Raw genomic sequence first — 26247 nt, forward strand, 5'->3', positions numbered from 1 at the left:
CGGCCGGTAACGGTGTGTGGGCTCGGGCCGGTCGGGCAGTGCGAGCGGGGCTCCTCACTGGGGCGCGTCCGCGGGGCCTTGTCCGCCGCTGGGGTCGGGGAGGGAGGCGGGTGTGGGCGGGGGCTGGACGCGGGGCAGCGGGCGCCCGGGGAAGGCAGGTTCTGGTGCTGCCGCGCTGCTGCTGGGCCGCGCTCAGCCTCTGCCTGCCCCGGAGCTGCTGATGGCACTGGGCTGAGCTCCTCAAAACGCTGCCGCTCTCGCTGACTTCCTTCCTAACTGGCGCTTTAAAATGCGAAGCGGCCGAGTTCTCTCGGAAGTAAAAGTCTGAGGCCTGGCTTACAGTGAAGCTGCTTAAGGTCTTGTTCCCGACTGATCGGGAATCACTTAAGGCCATATCTGCAGCCGGTATGGTCTTTTTAGTTGCATATCCGTTATCCGAAGAAACTATGTTTGGTGGCCGAGACTGTGGTGGTGACAGGATTATTTGCAACTCGTTTAAATTGCCGTATGTGCTTTTGGAAAAAACTTTTTAGGCATAGGTTAGAAGCCTTAACTTTGTTTAATTCTTCAATTTTTTTCAATTATGTATATGAATCTATCTATTAATCTGAAGTGCTTTTTTTTCTCTTATATTGTAGATGTCCAAGTCTTCAACAGCATCAAAAATGTCATCCCAAGAGGAAATACTGAGCGATGGGCGGTTTAGTTGTGTTACTAGGGATCCCAGATTTTGGGAGATGCCCGAAAAAGAACGTAAAATCAAGATTGACAAACGATTCCGAGCTATGTTTCATGACAAGAAGTTTAAGCTGAAATATACAGTAGACAAAAGAGGTCGCCCTGTTAACTATACTTCTACAGAGAACCTCAGGAAATTTTATGCCTTGTCAGAGTCTGACTCTGATCTTTCAGAAAGTGATAGTAAAGAACATACTGGGGGAAAAAAAAAAAAAAAAAAAGCTAAACCTAAAGGAGAGGCAGATTCTGCAAAACTACTAGCCGAAGGCCTTCCTAGGGAGGAGAGCAAAATAAACAAACAAGCAGGGGACCAAACATGTGGAGCTGTGACAAAACTAGATGACCTTAAAAATGAAGGACAAAAAATGTCTAAATTGAACTTGAAAGAAGACTCTAAGAAAACTGCAACAGAAATTGACCACTCTCGGGGAAGCAAGGGCCTTTTACACAAAGGGGAAAACAAGCAAGGAGGTGCATCAGGAGGAAGATCAATTTCAATTCAAAACAAGCAAAAGTCTTCACAACCAAGTGGTACTCAATCAGTTAAAGCTCCCAGGAGGGACCACTCCCTAGGAGGAAAAATAAAGGAATCAGGTTAGTTGTTCAAATAACATAGCTTAATTCTACTTGTTTACTTGAATGTTGCTGGTTTTGTTTTATCCATGGAAGATCTTTCACAAGGTCAGTCATAAAATAGCTGACTGACTCAGATTCAGTGTTGCTGAAGAATTGGAGTTCGTCAGCTCTTTATAGAACCAGTGCTGATTCTTCAGTAAGATTGTGAACATCCATGTCCTTTTAATTGCTGGAGCTGAAATTGTTGGTTGGTTAGAAAAGTAAAATGTATAGTAGTGTATACACTACTGTATTTATCAAACTGAATGGCAAATATAAGGTCTGATACTATGAAGGCTTCAGTGTATCAACGCTTGTTGACTGAAAGCATAAGGATGGCAGCATCAAGCTATTAATGTTAGAGGCCATTAGAGAGAACAGGTGACTTGAAGAAAAACTTTTTTTATATTGCTTGTGCATGCTTATAGTCTACATTATTGAAATCTAATTTCTACCTGTTGATTCTCTACATATAAATAGAGTAACAGAATAATATTTCATTAGAGTTTGAGATTGATAATACAATTGTGGGTCTAAAGAGCAATTAGATTAGATTAGACAAGCCGAAGAGGCAATACTGATGATTTATGTTGTTTGCACTTCCCTGATGTAATTTGTTCCTGCATCATTATGCATTTCAGGGGTTCAGTAAATCCATATGAAGAAAACCTGAGGTCTCCTCTTCTTTGTAAAGCATCATATGTAATTCCAACATAAAAATAGATATCTAATGTTTATCTTGCAGTGACTGTATGCACAGACACCTGTGATCAAAGTGACCTCAGTAAAAGGCAATCAGAGGAAGAAATTTCTGCAAGTGATCCTTCTGAGTATGCAGAATCAGAAGAAGAGGAGCCAGAAGATGATGGGGAAACAGGCGAGGAAGAGGAGCCAGAAGATGATGCGGAAACAGGCGAAGAAGATAGTGATTCAGAAGATGATGAGGAAAGTGATAGTGGGCCTGATCTAGCTAGAGGCATAGGGAACATTGAAACAAGCTCAGAGGATGATGAGGATTTAAATGAACTATTTCCAAAGGAGCCAGAGATAGAGCATTCGTGGCGTGAGCTAGATAAAGATGCCCCTCGTGGAGATGAGGTAACAACACTTGGCATGAGTAAAGTTGCTACATGACAAACTCAGAAATGTACACTGTTATGATTTCAATATAGACCGTCATCTGTGAAACAGTTTGTGAAAGTATTTTTCATAAAGGTTTTTCAGCTTTTTAGTTATAGAATGCAAGTGATGAAATTGGCTGAGAATGAGAGACTTGCAGTTTTCACTGGTGTCTCCCCTTCCCTCTAAGCAGAGGCTTACCTATAGATAGATAAGCTATCCGTAAGTGAAAGAACAATCAGAATGGAGCTTTTCAGAAATTCCAGAATTTAAATAGTACTGCTTTTGTTCACTACTGGCTTTTTTCACTTTTTTAAATCTAATTTTTTAAATCATGCTTTAAGAAAATACAAAATCTTTAGACAATGAAGTAGGACTTTAAGACTGAGTACAATTAGTGTATAAGAAATCACAGTACTCTACTGCTGTTACGATACTGTGATACTAGTTGCTATTGTCACTAACCATATGATGATAACAAAATCCTAAGCACTGACATTGTAACTGCAGTCTTAAACCTGTGATTGGTGCAGGATGTTCTGTGGTGCTTCACTATTTATGTCCTTTTTATCTGCTCCGGTGATTGCTCCTTCTAACCTTTGCTAGTTTAAGTGATACACATTCTTGAGGAAAATGCTTCTTTTATTCTTTCAGCAGTTTGTTGCTGACTTTGATTTTTACCAAGGATAGTTGCTAAAGAATTGTGTGTTCCCCATAGCAGTCAGGAATTAAACCTATGTCCTTTTTTTTCCTCTCTGTTCAGATTACAAGTAGATTGGCAGTTTGTAATATGGATTGGGATAGGTTGAAGGCTAAGGATTTGCTGGCTCTATTTAATTCTTTCACGCCCAAAGGAGGAACGATATTTTCTGTTAAGGTAAGACCTGATTCATAAAAGGAGTTACTGGCCTTTACTGTACAAAAAAAAAAAAAAAAAAAAAAAAAAAGACTACAAAATAAGAACGAAGTAAGACAGTTCTGTGGAGAACCACAAGAGATATTGACCTGACAAATGAGAAACTGTTGCAATTTAACTTACTGTGTTAGAAATAAAGATGTGCTGGTTTTCAGCAATGGGCATGTATTTGGTAGAGTTACAGTCCAAAGCTGTTAATTTCTCATGTTTATGAGGCTGACTCTAAGTGCGTTTTTCTGAGACTAATAGTGAAGTTCTCAAAGTCTAGTGGGGGAGACTACGTTTCCTTGGCTAGTTTAATTTCAGTGATCTTTATGGTAGACAACCCAAGCTTAAATCTGGCTATTTCTAAATGCTTTCCAACCCCTTTTACCATTCACAACACTTCTTGGTTTTACCCACTTTTGAATTATTAATAAATTGGTTGAATTCTGATTAGTTAAGTTATATTTTTCCATTTTCAGTGTCTGTCTCCAGCTTCCTGAGAAATGTTAGCCCCTTTTTGAAAATTCAGGGCCACAATGAAATGCATGAAGTCCGGGTTCCTATTGTTCTTTATCTATGCCGAAATATTCTCATTCCTAACAGGCAGTTTGTTTATTAAACTGTCTTTTCTGTAAATTAAAATTAAGAGGGTATTAAAGTTTACGGAATTGATCCCTTTACTGATTTTAGAGAAAAAACATAATGTCTTAAAGGCTTGGTGAGATATTTTTTCTTAGTTGGTATACCTTATGCTGCTACAGTTAAATTTACTTTTGTGGTGTTGTATTTGTAGATTTATCCTTCGGAGTTTGGAAAAGAGAGATTGAAAGAGGAAGAACAAAAAGGACCTGTGGAACTATTCAATCTTCCAGAGAGTACCACAGAGAATGATGGGTATTAACTTTATCTTCAAATGAGAGATATAATATGTCTAATTCTCAGTGAAAATCCCGATCAGCTCCTGTTTCTAAAATTTCATATCTGGAAGTCTCCTGTGGATGCCTCGATTTTATAGCTTTTTCAAGGGATATTTTACAGCCGGCCCTTGTTCATTGTCAATGCATTGAATAAATGCATTATAATGGAACTTGAGGAAATTTGCTTGTTGATAATTGGGATCAAAATTTTTATTATGTAGCTCATTGGAATAATAAATGGAACAAATGTGTGGAAAGCTTAACGTAGTATTTCTCCTCTATGAATTGCCATTCATGCAGTAAACTCCCTTTGTTGCTTACTGTCAAAATTTTTATATGCGTAATCAACAGGGACCTTAACTTAGGCCAAGAATTCCCAGATTGAGATTTCTTGAAAGCCACCAGCAGCAGCCCTGGTTTACTAGGCTGAGCTCATCAGGCCTACCATCGTCCAGGCTTCTTCAGGCATGTCGTGGTTTTTTGGGGGTTTTTTGTTCTGGTTTTTTTTTTTTCCTTTTGTTCTCCTTGAAAGTCTTGTCTGTATGGAAGTTGGGAGGTTTTGCTTTTATATTTTTCCAGAATTTCCAGATGTTTGGCAGCTTGACTGGGGCCACTTTTGTATAATACATCCCGCTGGACTGCCCTATATTTGGAAAATCTGGATGCTTCTAAAATAAGTGCAGATCCCTTTGAAGAAAGTCTCTAGTGCATCAGGGAATTGTATGACGAACTCACAGTGTGTGCTGAAGTTAGCTTCACTGTGTGCATCAAGGTGCATCCTAAAGTGTTGGATTTGCTGCTCAGCAGGCTCTAGAAATTCTGGAATACAACAAACAGAAATCCAGATATCCCAGAGATACCTCAGTGATACCTGTGTACATACCCTTTAAATTCATGGGACAGGACCTCAGCCCTGTGATCTCTCTCCTGCATCCTTCCACCAATTCATCCACTTCTTAGTCTCTGTTCTGCTTTTCTTTTTCTCTTGCTGTCATCTTGTATGATGCCACCACCAGCTGTGCTAGCCAAGGTGGTATCCTGATTCTTTTCCTCACCCATACCACTTTCTTACTCATCAGTCCTACACTGCCTCTTTCTAGTGTGAGCATCTGCAATCCTGTCCTTACAGTCTCCCAGTTTCTCTTGCGTTCTTAACATGTACTCTTACTTATGTATGAATGTTCTTTTCATCTGCCTTGTTAGGATCCAGGATAATTGCAAACAACTTGATAGGAACTATTAAATACTACTTTCTGTGGCCTGCACAGGGGGTGTACAAATATGCTATTCTGTGCTCTGTTCTAACCTTGCCTGTGGGAAGCAGAGTCAGGTACAGAAAGTGTACGCTTAATAACATGAGTCCTTTTACTTAAATAAAACTGAATAGATACCGGTAGAACTTCATGCTGTTTAACATCTTATTATGAGATTAGGAGAGTGTTTGAATGGTGTGTGTTTTTAATGAGTTGAATTAAAATATTTTGCAAATGAGAAGTTGTTAAAGGCAGCTCACTTGATTATGGTGTTTTCCACTTTTGCAGGCTTTATAGGGAAAAACTGCGGGAGTATCAATTTAAGCGACTGAAGTACTTTTATGCAGTTGTAGAATGTGATGCTCCTGAAACAGCCAATAAAATTTATGAGGAATGTGATGGACTGGAATTTGAAAGTAGCTGTTCTTTTATAGACCTGAGGTAAATCCTGTGCTGACTTCTTTACATGTTGGGCCAGGGAGGGGACAGAGAATTAAAGCCAATTTAAAATAATTTGGAGTAAACTATATTGTCCTTATTCTGTAACCAAAATGAGATATGTAAATAAATTAGGCATCCAGTGAGTTGTTCAGTTGCCCTATGATTCCTTTTTCTTCTTTTTGAGCATTTTTACTGGAATACGGGAAGTTTGAGAGGATCTCTGCATAGAGAGATTATTCTCAGAGAAGTCAGGTAAAATGTTCTGGTTGCATCTTCAACCTTTTGGGTACGATTAAGTGGTAGGATTTAGAAAACAAAACAACGTACTGCTGCCTCCCCCCCGCCCCCGCTTTTTCTTTTCTTTCCCAAAAGGCCCAGAAGTGGCTCTTTTTCAGGATTGCTTACCACAGGGCAAGGATATTGCTGCTGTTGTCATGAAGCTGCAATAGGTTACTATGCCAGCCCCTATGAGTGAGCTGGAAGCACGTTTGGGGAAAAAAAGAATTCTAAATTATAGTTGTGTTTTATTGCTAGTATTTCCTTTTGTTACTGAAAAGCCTTGTAGTCTGAGCAGAAGAGAAGTTACTAAATCATAAGTTTTGGCAGAAACTGGCTTTGCCTGCTGGGGCCTGTGTTATGGGCACTCTTGGAAGTCAGTGAAAGATAAGTCTTTTTGCTTTGAATCATTTTCTAGATGAACTTAGTTCATTTGCTTTGAACCGTTTTGAAGATGATGACCTCTGCCAAATGAACATGTAACTTTTCATGCTTTGAAACATAGAAAGATAGTGTTTTACAACAGACACAGCTGCTTAAAGCTCTTAACAAAGTAGATGAGGAAAAGCATTAAAATTTTAATGTTGAATAGTATTCATCAGATTACATTTGCAATGATTTAAAAAAAAAAAAAAAGCCCAAGTAATTTCTCATGTAGTGTACAAAGGGTTAGTTTTTCATCTAACTTCTTCCATTGTAACACATGAGTTTCGTCTTTTTAATATTTTTTTTATCCCCTACTAATTGTAATGTTAAAGGTGTACCAGGCTTCCCTAAAATGTTCTCAATTTTTTTATCTGTTCCCAAATTCTATTTTATTCACTTTTTTCTTTTGAATTTTTAATAATTAGCTTCCTGAAAAGATGATTCTTGAAACAAACAAAACCACCTCTGACCCTGCTAATACCAAACTGAAAGTTGTCTAGTTTACTTCCCCAACATGGTGGTGTTATATATCAAAAACCTGTGAAGTAGCTGTGCAGAAGCCAGACAGTTCATCTTACATGTGTGGAGTACTTGTCTGTTTCTTTTGTTTCCCTTTCAGTCTTACCAACTTTTTATTTTAGCAAATTCTTTTGTGCTGATGTACCATACTCATGAAAAGCTTAGACTGTTTATACTATGAAATTTCCCAGTGTATTTGAATAATAACATGGTTTATTTGCCTTTAAGATTTATTCCAGATAACGTTACATTTGATGATAAGCCAAAAGATGAAGCTTCAGAAGTGAACATAGCTGTATACAAGCCAAAGTACTTCACATCTGCCGCTATGGGAACATCAAAGGTATCTTTACAATGTTTCGAATTTGTTTAGTTTTATTGTCGGCTTATAAATTATATAAGTAGTGGGGAAAGATTCCTGATTAGCTTCACCATTTCAAAATAAAGACATCAAACATATTAAAAGATATAAGCATGTTACAGAGCCACAAGTTGCAACCCCATAAATAAGCTGGAGTTTTGGATTTTAAAAGAGATTCAGCTTCTTTGTTACAAATTAAGTACTACATTTTGACCTCATTATACCTCTGTTACAAGTTGCACGTGGAATTACTTTGTTATTCACAGTAAAATCTTGTAATTTGCCTAAAATGGGTATTTGTTTGTAGCTCAACAAGTAGTGCCAGGCTTAAACAGTTGCTTCCCCTCCTTGTAGCTATTTATTCCTACTCTGTCTTATGTGACAGCCAAAACTTCCATCTGGCCACGAAGTGAACCACATTGGAGAAGTGATTAGTTGAGAGATAAGTAATTCCTGCTGGATCATTTTTCAGTCAGATCTGTTTCACCTTCCAGTTGAGGGTGCAGTTCCGCAAATGTTTTCATTGTCCCCATTGCAATCCATGCATGACTCCAGGAATGAGTTGCTGCTGGAAAAGGGAAGGAAAGGAGTTGGTGGCTGCTTCAACAACAGTATCTGCTGCCACAAAGGAAATTTGGCTTGCAGAGGTTTTGTGTTGTCACCTGCTGTTACAAAACCCTTCAGTGCAGGAGGAGACTTCTTCATTCTTTCATGTAGTTAAAACTCCTTGAAACTCATTGTAGAACAAATTCCAAAAAGTTGTAATTAAATTTATTTTAGTAAATAGTTATTATAGTTAATTGTTGTAGAGAACATAAGTAACAGTTTTACATTGCGTCTTAAATGGAAGGTGTCGAGTAATTTTCCCTAAAACAACAGAGTTAACAATGTTTAATTTTAGTGTTTCAGATTCTACAAGTGGCATTTTTATTTTTAAGGTAGATATCACATGGGATGAGACAGATCATGAACGAGTAACATCACTTAGCAGAACTTTTAAAAAAGAGGAACTTCTTGACATGGATTTTCAAGCTTATTTGGCTGCTTCTAGTGAAGAAGAGGAAGAACAGCAACAAGGTACTTAGGTGAATAAATGTTGTCCACAACATCATTAGCTGCAGTGTTTTGAACGCAAGTTATTTAAATATGTAAATTCCATATCTTTAGAAAATGCTTTGAATATTGTCTTTTACAGGGTCAGTATTATGCTTGTTATATAAAAGCCGTGGTCAGGTTCTACTATGAAAATAACCTACCTTTCCTCCAGACCTAAACATCTCTGAAAGTGGCATATATTTTTTGTGTGTGTGACCTAAAGGTGGAGGGAAATTGGTGGTGAGCATGTTGGTTGGGTTTTTTTGGCTCTTTTCAATTCAGAAATAAATGGATTGATGACAGAACACTGACAGGTTGACAGATGCTAAAATTTTTTTGGAAAAGATTCAGAAGTTAGGCATGCTAACATGGAAGCTGTAGAGTTCTTTAAATTTGCTGGAACTTGACATTCCTTTTTTCTTTATTTCTTTTGTTTGTTTGTTTGAGTTAAATACACTTTTCCAGTGTTCTTTATACATGATAAGAAAACACATGTGCAGGTTTTTAAAGTGGTATCTCTAAAGCTACAATTGAGGTTTATTATGCAAACCTGATTCTGATTCTCCAAATAAATATCACTAGTATGACCCCAAAATTACTACATTCTTTTTGAAGACAAAGTACGTTAGCTGAATTTGGAGTTACAGCTTACTTAGAAGATTCGTTAGTGAGAGTTTGGCTTAAGTATTATCACCCTAGCTTTAAACCACCTTTCTGGTTTTCATTTCTGTACTGCAAAATCTCTTTACCTGGTATAATTAATGTTTGATTAAGCCAAGTATAATGATTATAATTTGAGTGATTTCAAGTAGCAAGATCACAGGTGATCTAAATCATGGCATATTTTCTTTATTGCTGTTAGGATAAATCTGTTAAATAAAAGTTGCTTTTCTTCATACGTTTGAATGATTTATGTAGAGAATGTGGTAGCTATTCTGTTCATTCAGTGCTGAATGAAGATCTGCTGCCTTTCTGTGAAGCCTGAGTAACACTGATCAAAAATTACCAAACGGTAGGTGATTAGGAATTATCCTAATGATTAAGCCGCTAAATAGCTGGTTTCTGAATAGAAGCTTCCACCTCTGAGTGTAAAATCATTTTTTTCCCTTTTTCTTTTTCCTCGTACCCCTCTCTTTCTTTTTTACAGGATATCTTAACATTTCTTTGTCAAGTTTGGCAATACCTACTTTAATCTCTTGATTTCTGAGATAAAATTATTTTCAGTAGAACTGGAGGTACTTCCTTTTCAGAGGAAAAGTCCTGCTTTGAAACATGGAGTGGCTAACAACTAAATGGATTAGGTACAATACTCACTGCAGAAATCTATTTATAGGTTAATACAGTGTTTTGTCCTCTTTGTGGTCCTCTATACCAATACTAAAGTTCCTGCAGGGCAAGGAGATACTGAGGAAGCTGCCCTAAGACTGTGCTTGTTGGGATGGCCTAGACAGGGTGTTGAATGCACTCCAGACCTTAGAAGGTCCTGAGGGAGATGTGGATTGTACAGAGCTGCTTCATTCCAGCAGTAGCTCTTCTTGGGTATCCAGGGGAGTGTGAATGGCAGTGGAGAAAAGGTGTGCTATGGGCCATCTTGGTACTCCTAAGCCATAGGTCTTACACAGTAAGGGGAAAGCTAAGCAGCAGAACATATTTAAGAGAACTTTAGAGTGTAGTAATAACATCTTTTAAATATTTTTTGATTCACGTACTTCTTAAGAATATAAAGAGAATGTAATCTTAACTTCATAAGGTATGTAAATCTTCTGTGTATAGTTCACCATCATGTAAATTCCTCAATTGCCTTGCTTGTTTTCACTCTAAAATTCAGTCTGCTCTTAATTAATAATATATATAGCCTAAATTACAAGGCAAAGAAAATTGCATTAAGCCTTAATCAGGTCTTTCAAACAGATGTTAAAATTGATTTATACTGCATTAAATCAGGTTGTTGCAATCAGAGATGAGTTTGGAGCATGCAAAAGAATATTACAGATTTTTCTGGTTATAGAGTTGGGAAATCTTCTGGCAGCGAATTTAGCTTGGCAATATCTTGGCAGGGTTAATGTCCATTTGTTTCTCATCTTACATAAAAATGCACTTATAAACTGCATCTCTGTGAGCTTTAGTTTCTTTATTAATGCTGAGTAAAGTATCTGCATGGGAGCGGTAGATGCAGAGAAAAGCATTTCCATCTTCTGTTATGTACAAGACTACCGCTATGTTAAAGACTAGCATCTGTAATAGGGTGATGATGAAAGCAAACATCTATAAGTGAGCAATATTCCAGGAATTTTAAAAAATAAACTTCCATTGCTGGGAAGGAAAAGAAATTGACCTTAAGTAATCTTATCACACTAACAAATTTTAAACTTGGAAATGTCTAGATTCTAATGATGTTTTGAAAAGTAAGTTATTAATAGAGGAATTATGTTGTCATGTCTTTAACGTGTTCCTGAACTTTTGTATCACATAACTGAATGGATAAAACAGGATTCCATCCAGCAGAATTATGTAGCACTATGCACAAATGGGAAAAATCAATGTCAGCTGCTTGAATGGAAATGTAGGAGTGTGATAAGAAGGAAAAAAATGTCCTGTACTTTTATTCATTTTTTTTTTAACTTATTAAAATGTTTTATTTATAAACAGGTTTTGTTGGCCTGTTCAAATCTGTTTTTTATGGAATTTTTAAACTTAAAATATGTGGTCATGAATGTTAGTAATACTATTATACAATACTTTTGTAAAGTCAAGTATTTCAGTGACCTGGTATGTTGTGGTTCGTAGCACAAAGTGTCTGCTTTGCATTGATTCTGAATTTTCTGTTACTTGGATGCATTTGTTCCAGTTAGAAAACGTTTGTGGCGTGCATCAAATCCAGCCCATAATTGCTGTTTTGACCATGAGCACAAGTGACTTAGTGTATGGCATTTTAAATGATGCTTCAAATTAAGCATTATGGGTTTTATGCCTAAGCTTTCGTTCTGTTTTTTTTATCGTTGCAAGAGCAACAACATCTTTTCTGCTGTTTGGCTTTGCACAGCCACACAGAATACCTGAATAGACTATATGACAAAATACTTTTGTCAGTATATTTATTTAATTAGCTGTTCCTGATGTATAATCATAGAATATCCTGAGTTGGAAGGGACCCACAAGGATCATTGAGTCCAAGTCCTGACTCCACAAAGGGCAACCTAAAAGTTAAACCATATATCTAAGAGTTATCCAAACACTTTTTGATTACCAACAGGCTTATAGGGAACTCTGTAGAGCCCTGCTCTCCATAGTAGGAGTTTGAGCAGAGAGCACAGTCTCTTGCGGTGTTGGGCTTCTGTTACTACTCTCCTTTGAAAACAGTAAGAATATTCTCGTATTTTGTACTCTAAATTTCATCAGCTTTTGCCATTTTTTCCTTCACAGGTTAATTGGTTTTCCCTTGCAGTGCAGCTGTTAATGCAGCAGAACTTTCTGTTTTGTTTGTGTTTTTTGTTCAAAAAGTCTTTGAACAGGCTATTGGCAGAAAGCATTACTGCCTTAATATCCATCAGAAAGTGATTCCTCTTGTTGTGCAATACAGTATGATACTTGAAAGCTAGTGACAAGGTTATTTGAACTCTGAACAAACTTTGAGAACATATTCAGCTCACTTTCCTTTCTTGCAGCTGTTGTCAAGCGTTCTTTATTTGCTTACAGAATGAAAAGGCTGTTAAGGTGTTTTTGAAGGCGATGTTGAACATTTGTTTTAAAACTGTTAATTTTGACAAAACAAATGCATGTTTTATCTAGATGAGGAAGTATGACAATATGCGTTGCCACTTAAATTTCTTATATCAAAACTAGCAAAACTAGTTATAAATACAAATTGGTAGCCTCTTAACTTATCCAGTTTCAAGGGAGCCTTTCTTAGCTTAAGAATTTCTTTGGTTCCCATTCAGTATAGCTTTACTTCTCATTTCACATGACACCAGGAAGGAGAAATAACAAAATGGCTTATTTTTCTTCTTCGTCTTCAAAACAGAATGCCTTTTGATTTTTGCGTGAGCAGATGCTTTCCACTTAGATCTCAGCTTCTGATGAGGAAAGTGAAAAAGCAGCTGCAGTTAACTGTCCCCATGTGCCGAAAAATGAGCCAGCGAGGAAGAAGGCTGGCCTGGGTGAAGAGAGAGCTGTGACTGGAACTCAGGAAAGAAAGGAGAGTTTATGACCTTTGGAAGAAGGGGCAGGCCACTCAGGAGGACTACAAAGATGTCGTGAGGTTATGCAGGGAGAAAATTAGAAGGGCCAAAGCCCAACTAGAACTTAATCTGGCTACTGCCGTAAAAGACAATAAAAAATGTTCCTATAAATACATTAGCAACAAAAGGAGGGCTAAGGAAGATCTCCATCCTTTATTGGATTTCAGGGGGGAAACATGGTGACAAAGGATGAGGAGAAGGTTCATGTCCTTACTGGCTTCTTTGCCTCAGTCTTTAATAGTAAGGCCAGTTGTCCTCTGGGTACCCAGCCCCCTGAGCTGGAAGACAGAGGTGGGGTGCAGAGTGAAGCCCCCATGATCCAAGGAGAAATGGTTAGCGACCTGCTACACCACTTAGACACACACACAAGTCTATGGGGCCGGATGGGATCCACCCAAGAGGTACTGAGGGAGCTGGCGGAAGTGCTCACCAAGCCACTTTCCATCATTTATCAGCAGTCTTGGCTAACCGGGGAGGTCCCAGTTGACTGGAGGTTAGCAAAAGTGACTTGTTAGCAAATCCTGGCTTGTATTGGAAATAGTGTGGCCAGCAGGACTGGGGAATTGATTGTCCCCCTGTACTGGGCACTGGTGAGGCTGCACCTCAGCTACTGTGTTCAGTTTTGGGCCCCTCACTGCAAGAAAGGCATTGAGGTGCTGGAGCGTGTCCAGAGAAGGGCAACGAAGCTGGTGAAGGGTCTAGAGAACAAGACTTATGAGGCATGGCTGAGGGAACTGGGTTTTTTTAGTCTGGAGAAAAAGAGGCTGAGGGGAGACCTTATCCCTCTCTCCAACTACCTTAAGAAGGGAGGTTGTAGTGAGGTGAGTGTCTGTCTCTTTTCCCAGGTAACAAGCAATAGGACAAGAGGAAATGGCCTCAAGTTGTGCCAGGGGAGGTTTAGATTGAATATGAGGAAAGATTTCTTCCCCAAAAGGGTTGTCAGCGCACTGGAACAGGCTGCCCAGGGAAATGGTTGTGTCACCATCCCTGGAGTTATTTGAAAGACATGTAGATGCGGCACTTAGGGAAGTGGTTTAGTGGCGGACTTGGCAGTGTTAGGTTAACGGTTGGACTTGATGATCTTAGAAGTCTTTCCCAACCTAAAAGATTCTATGAACAGTAAAGATTTCTGCTCCCAGCCAACAACAAGCTTGCAGTGATGGGATGTGGAAGAGAACAGCATCACACCTAAGTTTTAGCCAAAGACTAGAGGTCACGCTGTGTTAACTTGCAACTGTGATCTGTCTTTCTAGACTCCAGTTATGCTGTCCATGCAACTCGGTACTGTAGGAAGCACAGCTTTACTGCTGAATCAGAGAAAAAAGAAAAAGGAGCATGCCCCAAACCTGGTTTTCTGCAGTTCAAGGAGCTGCAGCATCTTTAAAGCCTTAAAGGCATGTTCTCTCTGAAACATATGTTTGAAAGCTTATTGCAAGTCACGTTGTAATTGTATTTTTTTAAAAAAAGGAAGGAAAAAACCTCTTTCCATCTTGCTTCATTTATTAATTCAGCAAGTCACTGAAGATTAAGGCATAGAATAGTTATTCCTGTTACAGAGTCTTGCAAGGTTTTTTTGTTAAAATGTAGCATTCTATTTTCAAAATGCTTTACATAACTATTTTTTGATATTTAGGTACTGCTCTGCTGTAAGGGAGTCTGAAACAAATTATTTTAAAATGCAGTAAAGGGTACTGTGTCTGATCAGTGATTTCCTTTGCTGGGCAAATTTTCTTTGTCTTTTCAGATACTATTTTTATTTCATCTAAGTAGGGGAATTCTAAAACTGACTACTCTTTGGGGGAATAATAGATGAAAATATTTTAGCTTGTTTTTTAGAAACAATGTATGTGCCTTATCCTAAACACTAACTGCAATTGATCACTTTCTTGAGGCTGTCTGTGATAGCTTTACTCTCTCTTTCTAGGTGGTGATGTAGCTCATGAAATGGAAGATGACAAACCCAGGAAAAGCCAGAAAGATGATGAAGAGCAAATTGCCAAGTACAGAGAACTTTTGCAAAGTATCCAAGAAAAAGAGAAAAAACAGGAAGAAAAGGATATAGGAATGGAGATTAAATGGGTTCCAGGTAAGCTTTATTTTTTTCTTTTACTATGCAGTAAAAGATATGCAGTATTGGCCTGCTAATAGGGATGTAGTGTATGGTGTTGGATTTATAGTAGTAGAAACTGACCTTTTTTTCCCTAAATTGAAATCCAGATGGATTACAATGCGGTAAATAGAAGAAATAATATGACTGAACTCAGTTACTCAACTGTAAGCTGCTCTTTCTATCTTATGTTTTTCACCACTTTTTTTGGTGCTTGCTTTTTCATTCATCACTATAGATTTTCTTGAATAGTATTCATGTGTTTGCAGTAGAGTCATAAAACATACCTGCACTTTTAAAAATGAAAGCCAGTATGATTTGGAGACACAGCATAAAATTAGAGAATGGTTTGAGAATCTTGCTTTCATAATGATGAATGTTTGGGGGAACAGAGAAGGGAGAAGTCTGACCTTCCTGTGAGACTGCTCTGTGGAAAAGAAAGCTACCAGGAAGAAGTCCCAGCTACCAGAGGTATTTAGTTGTATTTAGTGATACCCAGATTTTCATCTGGAAATTAGAAAAGATAACTTCACCATATCGCATCCCAGCAGAACTCGTCCTGAGTTCTGAAAATCAATGTCTCTTCTTTTTTCCTTTATGATGAAGAGACATTCATACTGGTTTGGTTTTGTTTTGTTTTTTTTAATACTTCGTTTATGGGTGTGTGCTTTCCCTGTGATGTAATGAGCCAATTTAACAACTCGCTACATCCACAAAGGGAAAGGTTTTCACTGTGGCCTCTCCTCCTTGATCCTGGCCCAGAGCTCCTTCTGACTGCCTGTACCAGCCCTAGCACTTGTTAGATCTCTTTGCAACCTTAATTTCATTTGCTAAAATGACAGCACTACTCTGGAAAAGAAGAAAAAATCTGGAACTTCTCCACTGAATTAGTGAGTCAGATAGGCAAATGCAAGCATTAGGCAAGTGTTCAGAGGGTTGAATTATGCAGTCCAAAGACTACAAAATTATGACATTACCTTTTTGGGGGCAGCAAGGTGCTGTATTGGCTCAGTAGGTGTAGGACTGCAGGCTACATAAGTACACAGCCTGATCTGTTACTGTAAATACTGAGACCTGAGATATGCTAGAATCCAGCCCCTTCACCACTGATGTCTTAATTCCAGCTAGGAATGCATATCTAATTATATGATTTACACTAATACCATTCTGAATTTACTCAGGTGACTTCTGTTGAATATAAGTGCTCACTTTTCAAATCTTGTTCTGGTCTGTACTGATTCACTAAAATTGATTGAACTGAATGGAATAGTTTTATTTCTAGTTCTTGGTGAGATCTGTGTTCGAAAATATACACTGGCATTAAAAATAATTGTGTGTTTTCAGTCGTGCTTATATAATTCCAATCATTTCTGGCATGAATTCTCCCAAAACTTTTTAGAGAATGCCTGTACTATACACTATAGGACAAGTGCTTGCAAATGCAGCTGGATTGTCATGTTTTACTTCATCTGTCCACAGTGTGTCAGTATTTGCATTCTTGATGTTGCGCACTTAGTAGCTTTAATTCGTTGTGTCAATGAGCTTTCAAGGCAAATGAGTTTTCATACATAGGTAGCTATTACAAGATTTTTATAAAGATTTGTTGTTGCCACCTTTCAGACTGAAGGTGGAAACCACAGTCGAAACAATTGCTGCTAGGAATGTGTTCTGTATTTATATAGGCCAGGCATTGTTTAAACAGTTAAGAAAAGCTACCATTTTTTGTGTTGGTTTGGAAAACACGTTTGGGGTTTTTTTTGTTTGTTATACAGTCTGTCTTCTGAAGAATCTTGCAAATTGTATGAATGACATTCTGTAAATTAAAAAAGTTTAAGCAATGTAATGTGGTGACATAGGAATCTATGGATGGAAAATTGTTTTGAGAGAGACTAAAGGAAACTCTCTTTAGTCTCTTTTGCACAGGGAGAGCAAGAAGTTTTCTGAAAGGCTGTGCCTCTTAAAAGTGTGCCTTGCATGTTACAAGTGAATTCTATTAACATTTAGGAACTGTAGTAGAGATGGAATCCAGTTCCCTAATACACAAGCTCCGCGTTTCTTTGCAACTGAACTTGACTTTAGAAAATTGGATTTGTTCCATATTATGTGTAGTCCAACCCCTTCCTTACTGCACCTTCTTGCGGGGCTCCTAGGACTTTTGCTATATCCTCATCTCTTTTGAGGAAAGGATGGAAAAAAAACCCCAAAACAAAAAAACCCTATCCTGATAAATATGACCGACTTTGGGTAAGAGTCATTTGGATGTCTGTGTACTGGGTCAGATTTGTTCATATAATGATGGGTTGAGTGTGCATGTGTGCACAATGAAGTTTACATTGGTAGTTTATAGTATTTGATGTCAGTTTAGGAGCTATGATTTTGCAGTATATGTTAGCGTTTCCTTATTTCTTCCCCTGAAAAAGTTAGAGTATTTTCAAAGAGAGAGGTTCTGGAAATCATAGAAGTGTTCACTTGCATCTGCTAGTTATACCACTCAACTCCACGAAGTCGGTCAATACCATTACTAGCTATTAGCCCCTGGAATATGGTTTTGTCCAAAACAGAAGTCCTAAAAGTGAAGACAAGTCTCTTAACTTTGCTTTTGAGTGTCATGTATGGGAACACTTTAGCCATTACTGACTTCAGGCAGCATTTGGAGAGGAGGTCCTGCACACCTGAAAGGGAGATTTTATTTTTTATTTTTTTAATTTCTTTTTACAGTGGAGCATAGTCAGCACATGCTGAACAGTAGTTTATAGCTCTGGTAATATATACACAGTTGAGGTTGTGCTTTCTTACAGGAGAAAAGTACATCAGTTATTATGTTATTTTTTTCTTCAACAAATGTGCATATTTAATTTCCAAAACAATTTAATTATGTTCAGTTGGAGCATTCTGGGAATTCAAAAATAGTTTATGTTATAATCTCTTAAGACTCCTTAATTTTTTGAGAACTAGTTTATGGCTGTTGAAATATTTTTATTATCAAGCTCTGCCTTAATCTGCTTGACTTATTACAAAATCTTTTTCCTGCCCAAATGTTTAATATACAGAGAGTTACAACAGTTAAACCTAGGAAGCTTTTCAAATGAAAGGCAGAGATTTGAATTAATTAAAAAATTTGAGTTTTGGCACAAATATTTACACATGGTTATAGAAAGCATACTTTGTGAATGATTCAGTTATTCTTGAATCATAATAGTTTTACATAAACCACAGTGCCAGCAAAAGTAAATTAGATGTAGTTCCAACTCTCTTTGGTATTTTTCTTTTAGGCACAAAATCAGTGTTATATTTAAACATCCATCTGTTTTCTTAATCATATCTGATTTGAGCAACAATTACTATGCATCCTTATCCAGCTCCCAAAGCTCCCTTCAGAAGGTGAAGAGGGAGAAGACCACAACTGCATTTCTGATGATATTCAGCCAGTTTTTCATACAATTTTTTTTTAATTCGACTTAAAAATTCTTCCTTTGGAAGAATGAGATCTAGGCTTAAAGGAAAATTTGAAATTTGTTTTCATCAGAATAGCAGGCAATCATGTCTCTTTAAAGTGCATAGTAACCCCAACTGCATGTTGTTGCAGATCATATGGAGCACAGAAATGCTCATGTGGAATATATATCTCTGTCTATATCATCGCTTAGCGTGTTCTCTGACTGAAGCAGCCTTACCTCTTGCAGCACGAAGCAGTGTGTGCTCAGCTACCCATGGGCTCAGCACTGTAGTTCTTCGCACTTGACATCTTAGCTGCTAAGTGTGGTGGGTTTTTTTCCAGTAGTTATACTATGTTAGGAAAACTGTCTTAACTTAAGTTGTCTTGTCTTCGGGACTGACAAATTCTAATGTTAACAGAATATTTCTGTCTGCCATTCCTTTTAGCTACCTGCAACAAGGTGTTTATTTTTTCTGGTAAGACATTACATGCAAGATGAACTTGCTCATTTAGATTTTCTTGAGAATAGAGAAATATCTTCTTAGCATCTAATAATTGTGACTGTTGCATGCTGTTAAACTTCCAAAAGTTTTCAAAACTAAGTGTTTAGAGAAGTAAAAATTCTGGCCTGCCCACCCTCCCTCAATCTCCCACCAGCATGAGAAGCAATATACTTAGGTATACTTTAGCTCAGGTATGATTTAATTGTATGCTAATATAGATGACCTTTTTCCCCTCTTTTCTTGGCCCTTATTTGTGAAGCTTAAATAAAACTAGTGTGATTTATTTATTCTAAAAAAAAAAATATATCGATAAGGGTATAAATTAGCCTTTTGTATGGCCAGTTAATAATTCTACCTAAAGTAGTCAATTCCTTTCCCCTTCTGCAATCAAAAGCCTTTTGACCACTTAAATACACTCTTATTCTCGGGAAGTGGTCTGGACAGTAGTTTCTAAGCCATTCTAATCTGTGGAGAAACTCTAATGCCTTTCATGAGACTGCCAAATACCACAAGAAAGGGCTGTATTTTCCTCCAAGTCCTTCTGTGCCAGATGGATCAAATGATTCCATTTTTCCAGGCAAATAAATCAGAAATCTTGTAACCTCCTTAGAGATTTGGGGTCTCTCTTTTTCTGGAGATGTGACATATATTTTTTTAATCCAGTATTTATTGTCTGCAGAGAGAATCTGCAAGGTTGCTACCTGACCAGTAATTTTTTCCACAAAAGTACTGCAAAATAATATCTGAAGTAATAGTAGTTCAATTTCTGGGAAGCTTTCTGACTCTGCTTTCCTTGACTTTGGAGATGAAGAGGTCTACAGTTGGAAATAACAAAGTATTTGTTTTTGTTGTATGAGTGGGTTTCTTAGTGGCATGTTTTTAGTGAACCTATACAATATCCTTTCTTTATCGTGGCTCTGCATATTTCCTGGTTTAGTACCCAATTTTTGTGGCTGTAACTGTTTGTCACTTACAGTTAATTCTGGCTTCTTTCCAGGATAGTAGAAGGATGCTTTATCTTTTTTTTGCTCCACTCTTTTCTTCCTATAAGGCATGGTTTAATATGATTTTAGATCTTGTCCACACTTCATGTTTCAGACATGTTGTAACCAGCTCTCCAGCCTTTGAATTGTTTTTGGAGTGTTGACAAAGACAAGAACAGGAATTGTGTTTGCAGTTTTTCAGAAAAATGTTCTGCCTGCTTTTCTGAGGACGGGTAGAACTATCCATGAAAACTGCCCATTTTTTCCATTATGAACTCTGTTTTCAGTTTCTCGTTATTGAGGAGAGCTGGAAGGAATGATGAGGAGCGGGGACTGGCCAGCTGAGAAACCTGGGAGTTGGGAAAAAGAATGGGATCTAGTCTAGGACATCTGGAGAGGTCCGAGTATGATTTCCGAGCAATAAAACTGGTGTGAGGGGCGGGAGAGTAGGATTTGGTTAGGTGAGGGCTGGACTGAGAGGGTAAGAAGGAGATGCTGAAGAGAGACAATTCGAACAAGTAGAATTGGGGAAGAGACGGCAAGTACCAGACTTGGAGGGGGAAGCAGAAACATGATTCCTACACACTCCCAAGATCTATCAGTTATGTCATAAAAGAAGATGTTAACTATAGGATATCTGACTCATTTGTTACAGAAGCTAAAAAAAAAAGTGTATCGTGAATGAAGCAAGGAATTACAGGTAGGAGAAAAATACTTCATTGCTCAGGCTGTTATCGCCTGCCAGGGAAATGGATTCTGTCTTTCTGCCACTGAATTCTGCTCCAGTGTGTTGCAAGGCAAGTCAGTTAATCTCTTTACATCATGAAATTTTGTTTTTGCAAGCGCCCATCTCATGAAGAAGGGGTTGAAAGTGTATAAGCTGCATCTGAAATCAGTATTTGTCCTCATAACATGGAAGTGCTGTGTGATGTAAAGACTTTTGAAAAAGCATTCCTGAAGTGTACGGAATTTTTCACCAAAAACCAAAGATCGCTTTTAAATAAAGTGCTTATTCTGGATTTAAATATTCTAGATGTCAAATGGGGATCCTTCAGTTATTTAATGGATTCTTTTTTAAGGTGACGTTTTTGCACCATTGAATACTGTAATGATGCATATTATAGAAAACTCCATCCTGTTGCTAGGGTAGGGTTCAATTATGTTCAGTAATTTTGCTGTACGTTATTATGTTCAGTAACTTAGCTATACATTGAACAGTAACACAAAATATTGAATAGTTACATGTTCATGATCTACAGATCAAACGGTTAAGATCTTCTGGAAAAGGTAAATTGTGATCATGTGATGGAAACTATCAGAATGCATATTTACAAAAAGGCTTAATTAAAGGTTAGGACATACTTGTGCATGCAGCTTCAAGTGCTATGCATTGAAACAGCGGCAGTCTGTGCTAAATTATGGAATTTAATGTAAACCTAATTAACACATCCAAACTTAACTGTCTGATCCTGTTATGTGAGAATTATTTAGAGCCAGATGTGTTGCACTTCTGTGGGGTTTACTTTTCTCAGACTCTCAGAAAACTCTCATACTCTGAAAGTAAAGATGAAACTTCCTTCAGCAAAGTATGCAGCTACCTTTCCCCGCTGTTGACACATCAAGAAACACAAACTTGAGGGCTTCTTTTACACCATGTCTGTAACAAAAGCGTATGGAAGAGGTGCAGATCTGAGTTAATGGTCTAATAGTTACAGTTCCTCACTGAATCTGGTGAGAGAATGGTACTCTTCTTCAAGATTTCAGTTCACATAGCTGTTAAGTGCAAAAATTACTTCTGGTAACTTGGTGTGCTAACCAAATATGAGGATGGTTTGTTTCTCTTGCTGCTGCTTTTTTTTGTTGGTTTTTTTTGGTTGTGTTTTGGTTTTTTTAATCTTGAGTTATTACAATTTGAACTGGTAATCGGTGATAACAGAAAACATTCTTTCAAATATTTTTTTTTTGTTTCTTTGAGAGGCTGATATGTTTCAAGCAATCTATGCCCTTAATCTCTGCTTCTTGTTAACAAATATTTAAAAAAAACCACCAAATCTATTTACCTTAAGCATTGAATCTGAATCTAGGTTTATTGCAGGAGTGTAATGTTTTTTAATTTTATTTTTCTGTTGTTAAATCAGACTGGTACTAAGTAGCTTTAAAAGGCTAGATGACTTGGAAAAAACTTCTCTAACTTAATGCATGTCATGTTATGACATTAATACATGATGCAAGAAATAATTTGGGTTTTCTATTTACATTTTTCTGTACTTTCTAGTTGCAGATTTATTTTTACTTCAAATTTATTCAAATAATAGCTTATTGTTCTCTTTTACAATGATGGACGAAAAATACACTAGTCATCAGAGGCACTGCAGCATTGTCACAGTATTATCACAGAGGCAAAGTTTCAGCAATGGAGATGCTATATATAGCAACTTTATCATGTGAGCGAGGCATACTGATACAGCAACAACCAGGTAGTATCTCTGTGTGAGATGGAGAGCACCAGCTATAGAGGTTCAAGCCAGCTGTGAGAGAACCCTATATTCTGATAGTGATTTAACATTTCAGAATCATTGTCAAGTCACTTCATCTTCTGTACTTTGTTTTGCCATGTACAAAAAATGGGAATGACTGGACTGTATTCAAAGTGTTTTTCTGAATCTTAACTCATTATAGTAAGGTATATTTAATATACGGGCTGTGTATATGTCTGCTGTTGTTATTTTTATTGTGTTACTCTCACCCTTAAAAAGTGGCATCGGTAGACTGCACAGTCTAATGTCCAGAGAGGAGACCTTTCTGAGGAACAGCAAGAGTGTTTGGAATCAGATATTGCATAAGCAAACTCTTCTTCTGACTCTTGTACAATTTATTACTGAAGGAATGTTTTATTAGGAAAAACACACCCTGTAAAGTGATCTTATTTATAAAGATGTTGGTTTAAGCAATATTTGTTAAAGAAAAACTAGATTATTCTTTTACAAAGGAGAAAACAGTTGATTTAAAAAAAAATTCAGATTCGTCTTGTTTAACTTACTATTTTTTGTTCTAGGCCTCAAAGAAACTGCTGAAGAAATGGTCAAAAACAGGTTGGAAGGAAAGGATAACCTAACTCCGTGGCAAAAATATCTAGAGAAGAAGAAGGAAAAAAGAATTCTTAAAAAAAAGAGAAAGGTAGTGTTTGCATTGGCCGCTTGGGGGGCAGTTGTTGTTTGGTTGTTTTTTTTAAGTTGCTGTTATTGTTTGTTTTGGATAAACTGAATAAAAACTTGCATAGCTTCCAGTAGTATTTTAAGGTCAGAATGTGCAGTGGTCACTCACATGGAAGGACCAAGAGTGCCTCATCAAACTTACAGAGCAAAAGGATATTCAGGGAACTACTGATCATACATCTGCTTACACAAAATTTTGTTTATCTGCTTGTGTTGCTTTAAAGATAAATGAGTCATAATAACAGTTGGTTTTTAATTTACATTTTTGAATGCATTAGGAAGGATCTTTTTGCTACTGTCTGCATATCAGTTCAAAGTTCTTATGATAATGATAATTGTAGTTTTGGAGATTTTTGGCCTAAAATAATACCGACTTGTTTCCCAAAGCTGTAATGGCAAAAAATTAATAGCCACGAAGAACTATTCAGATTTCAAATGGTAAGAGCAAATTTGGTAAATAGTTCTGTCTAGGAATAACAAAATGGTCCTACAGTAATGTGAAAATTACTGTTGCTTCATCTTTCCACACACAGAAAGTAATTGTGAAGTAACTGACTCCTGTGGCAGTAATGTGCAGAAATAGGCAGATAAATGAAATGTTTGTGCATATGTTAGGAAAAAAAGCATATGGCATACAGAATCTAGCTTCCCTAAATTCTTAAATTACTCTGAATATGATTCTTGTTGCAGAATAATGTTTTTAAGACTAATCTTTACAACTTGAGTTATGCTGTGTGTTCCAGTTAGTTTTAACTGGCATTCGATGAGTAACTTCTTAAACCTTACAGAAGGTGAGTGTTCTGAATAGAGTAGGTAGCACTGTTAGGTAGTAGAGCAACTCTTGCTAGCATAATATTCTTGTTCAGTCTGATAAATTAAGTCAAGTGGCAAGGTATATGACACAATACTTCCAGTAAAAAATTTGTTCTTTTAAACTGGAACTCAGTCTTTTTTCAATTTTGGAGCACAAAATGAAGCTCTTTGCTCAAGTTTTTTCCCAAGTAGAGCATTTGTGGAACATAAAGTAATGACATAACAATGCTGTGATCCTGTAATTTGTTGGTATGGTTAGCTAATGCATCACAGTTTGTGGGTGCATCTAATAAAGATCCTTGGAATATATAAATAGCCCTTTTTCAGGTACACAAAAAGCTTTAAATCTGTGAAACAGATTTTAAATTGTTGATTTGTCTTTACTAGCAATTTTTAGTATATTCTAGTTTTATGATGTTCAGCATACAGTATTTCAGTTTTCATCTTCGTAGTTACTAACAACAGGAACATCTAATTCAAGTGAAACTTAAGTAGTAGTTTATATGTTGATTGAAATAATGTTTGTGCTTTGTTACAGGCTACTGCTGAGACAGAACAGAGTGAGGATGAACTTCCATCTGATGTTGATCTCAACGACCCGTATTTTGCCAAAGAACTTGAGAAAACAGGTGGGTCAAGACAGGTGACTTCTGGAATAAATTTGCCCTTTCTTTTAAATAATGAGCTTTAGAAACAAAGTCAAGCTAGAGTAAATGCACAGATAGCATGTTCAGCATGAAATAAAGTAGGTGTCATTTACCTGAAACTGCAGGTGCTGTTCTTGTAAAATGATGCATATTGTGATGTGCAGAATGGTAGGGAACATTGTTCTCTTAGCTTTCATCAGAGGCCATTATTTAGCCAATTTCTGGGGTTGGCTGTTAGAAACAAGCTGACCATCTGCTCCCCTAAATATTCCAGAGGAAAGAACTTCATTGCCTTTGAAGCCTGTTTCCTTTTATATAAGAGGAGCCAGATATGTATGGGTCTCTTTGAAGTTTGGGTCAATTTCATAAATGTCAAACGTTTTTGCATCATAAACAAAGTTGTCTTTCAGAAGTAATCAATTTTCTTTTTTCTTAGTCTGATACACATTTTTATTAGTGTACTCTGGCTGCCTAGAAACCCAAATAGTGAAACGTAATATTTTAGGAAATAACTTGTCCAGTTTAGATTTTTAGGATACCTTTTTTACAAGCTTTTAGTCTGATGTTTAAGTTAGCTTTTGCTGTCGTAACAGCAAATTTATTTTGAGTATGATTTTGCTGGTTAAAATTTTAAGGTAGGGATAATGAGTAAGTGTGAGTTCCTGGCTTTCTATGCTTTTGGGAGCCAAAACCTAAGGGTGGCTCATACTGTTGTATATTAAAAGAAGAAAAAAAGACACACACAAAAAAATAGTAAGAAAGCAAACAAACAAAAAGAAGATAGCAACAGATTCACAAATATCACCAGTCTGCTGTTTTGGTTGGGGTTTTTCTGAGTATAGTAGTGCAGATCCAAGTTCCATTTAAAAAAGTAAATTACTTCTAATTTTATACGAGCCAGCATAGGCTTCTGTCCTGATAGTTTGAAATTTTTAATAGGAGAAAGTAAATAATTAAAAAACAAAACCTGGACTTCTTTGTGTCCTAATGTGCTTATGTATATGTCTTAATAGTCTGAAGTACAGAACAGTAGGTGAGTCCTTTCCATGTTTTATAGAAAAAAAAAATATTCAAGGTGTCATTCAATGCTGTTTTTTGCCATGCTTTCCTGGTGAGTTGTGTATAGGTTATTTCAGGACTCATTGTAAAGATGCCATTCCTTCCACCACTTTTTTTTTTTCATTAATTAGGAAGATTATGTAGGTATTCTTATACTAATGTTTGATGTTTCAACGTTCTATGTGAAATCTCCGAAAAAATGTTTTCTCCTGTGTTACATAAGAAATTCTTTGTGTCATGGAGGGGCTCAGCAGAGAATAGTCATATCTGCAGATTCTTAAACCTTGCCCATAATATAGAGGATAGGCTTTTAGTGTGCATGGAGTCTTTGGGGATAGCAAAATAGACATAAAGCTTAAGAAAGTGAAGCTATTGTCTGCAAGATTACTGATAAGCTACTAAGGAAGAAAGAGAAGGAAAACAGAATGTGGCTAGCCCTGGAGAAGTTTTAAAGGGAGAGTACAGTGTTTGGTTGAAACCCAGTTGACATTTTAACAGTGATTACACAGCACAACTTTGTCTGGCTTTCACTGAGTTTACCCAGAACAGCCTTTGTCTCATAGCTGGGGTTGTTTTTAAGCACAG

The 26247-nt window shown here is 37.1% G+C and overlaps 2 protein-coding genes across 3 annotated transcripts in view; one reads left to right on the forward strand and one right to left on the reverse strand.

Annotated features, from left to right (window-relative positions):
* NDUFAF5 (NADH dehydrogenase (ubiquinone) complex I, assembly factor 5) overlaps positions 1-394 on the reverse strand; it is a 10559-nt gene extending 10165 nt beyond the window's left edge. Inside the window, exon 1 of the mRNA XM_010575055.1 lies at positions 59-394. Within this exon, the coding sequence (XP_010573357.1) occupies positions 59-394 (336 nt within the window). The remainder of the gene's footprint in view (positions 1-58) is intronic.
* The window catches only part of ESF1 (ESF1, nucleolar pre-rRNA processing protein, homolog (S. cerevisiae)), a 31627-nt gene that overhangs the window by 73 nt on the left and 5307 nt on the right, over positions 1-26247 (forward strand). Inside the window, exons 1-11 of one of the 2 annotated variants that reach the window (XM_010574794.1) lie at positions 1-12; positions 639-1332; positions 2099-2451; positions 3236-3349; positions 4167-4267; positions 5832-5984; positions 7434-7548; positions 8505-8643; positions 14824-14985; positions 22984-23105; positions 24495-24585. The exon at positions 1-12 is cut by the window's left edge and continues 73 nt beyond it. In XM_010574794.1, coding sequence (XP_010573096.1) covers positions 639-1332; positions 2099-2451; positions 3236-3349; positions 4167-4267; positions 5832-5984; positions 7434-7548; positions 8505-8643; positions 14824-14985; positions 22984-23105; positions 24495-24585 — 2044 coding nt within the window. In that variant the 5' untranslated portion in view covers positions 1-12. The remainder of the gene's footprint in view (positions 13-638; positions 1333-2098; positions 2452-3235; positions 3350-4166; positions 4268-5831; positions 5985-7433; positions 7549-8504; positions 8644-14823; positions 14986-22983; positions 23106-24494; positions 24586-26247) is intronic. The other variant, XM_010574795.1, reaches the window with a different exon arrangement.

This window comes from Haliaeetus leucocephalus, unplaced genomic scaffold, assembly GCF_000737465.1.
Source record: "Haliaeetus leucocephalus isolate CR32 unplaced genomic scaffold, Haliaeetus_leucocephalus-4.0 Scaffold450, whole genome shotgun sequence".
In the NCBI taxonomy this organism is placed as follows: Eukaryota; Metazoa; Chordata; class Aves; order Accipitriformes; family Accipitridae; genus Haliaeetus; species Haliaeetus leucocephalus.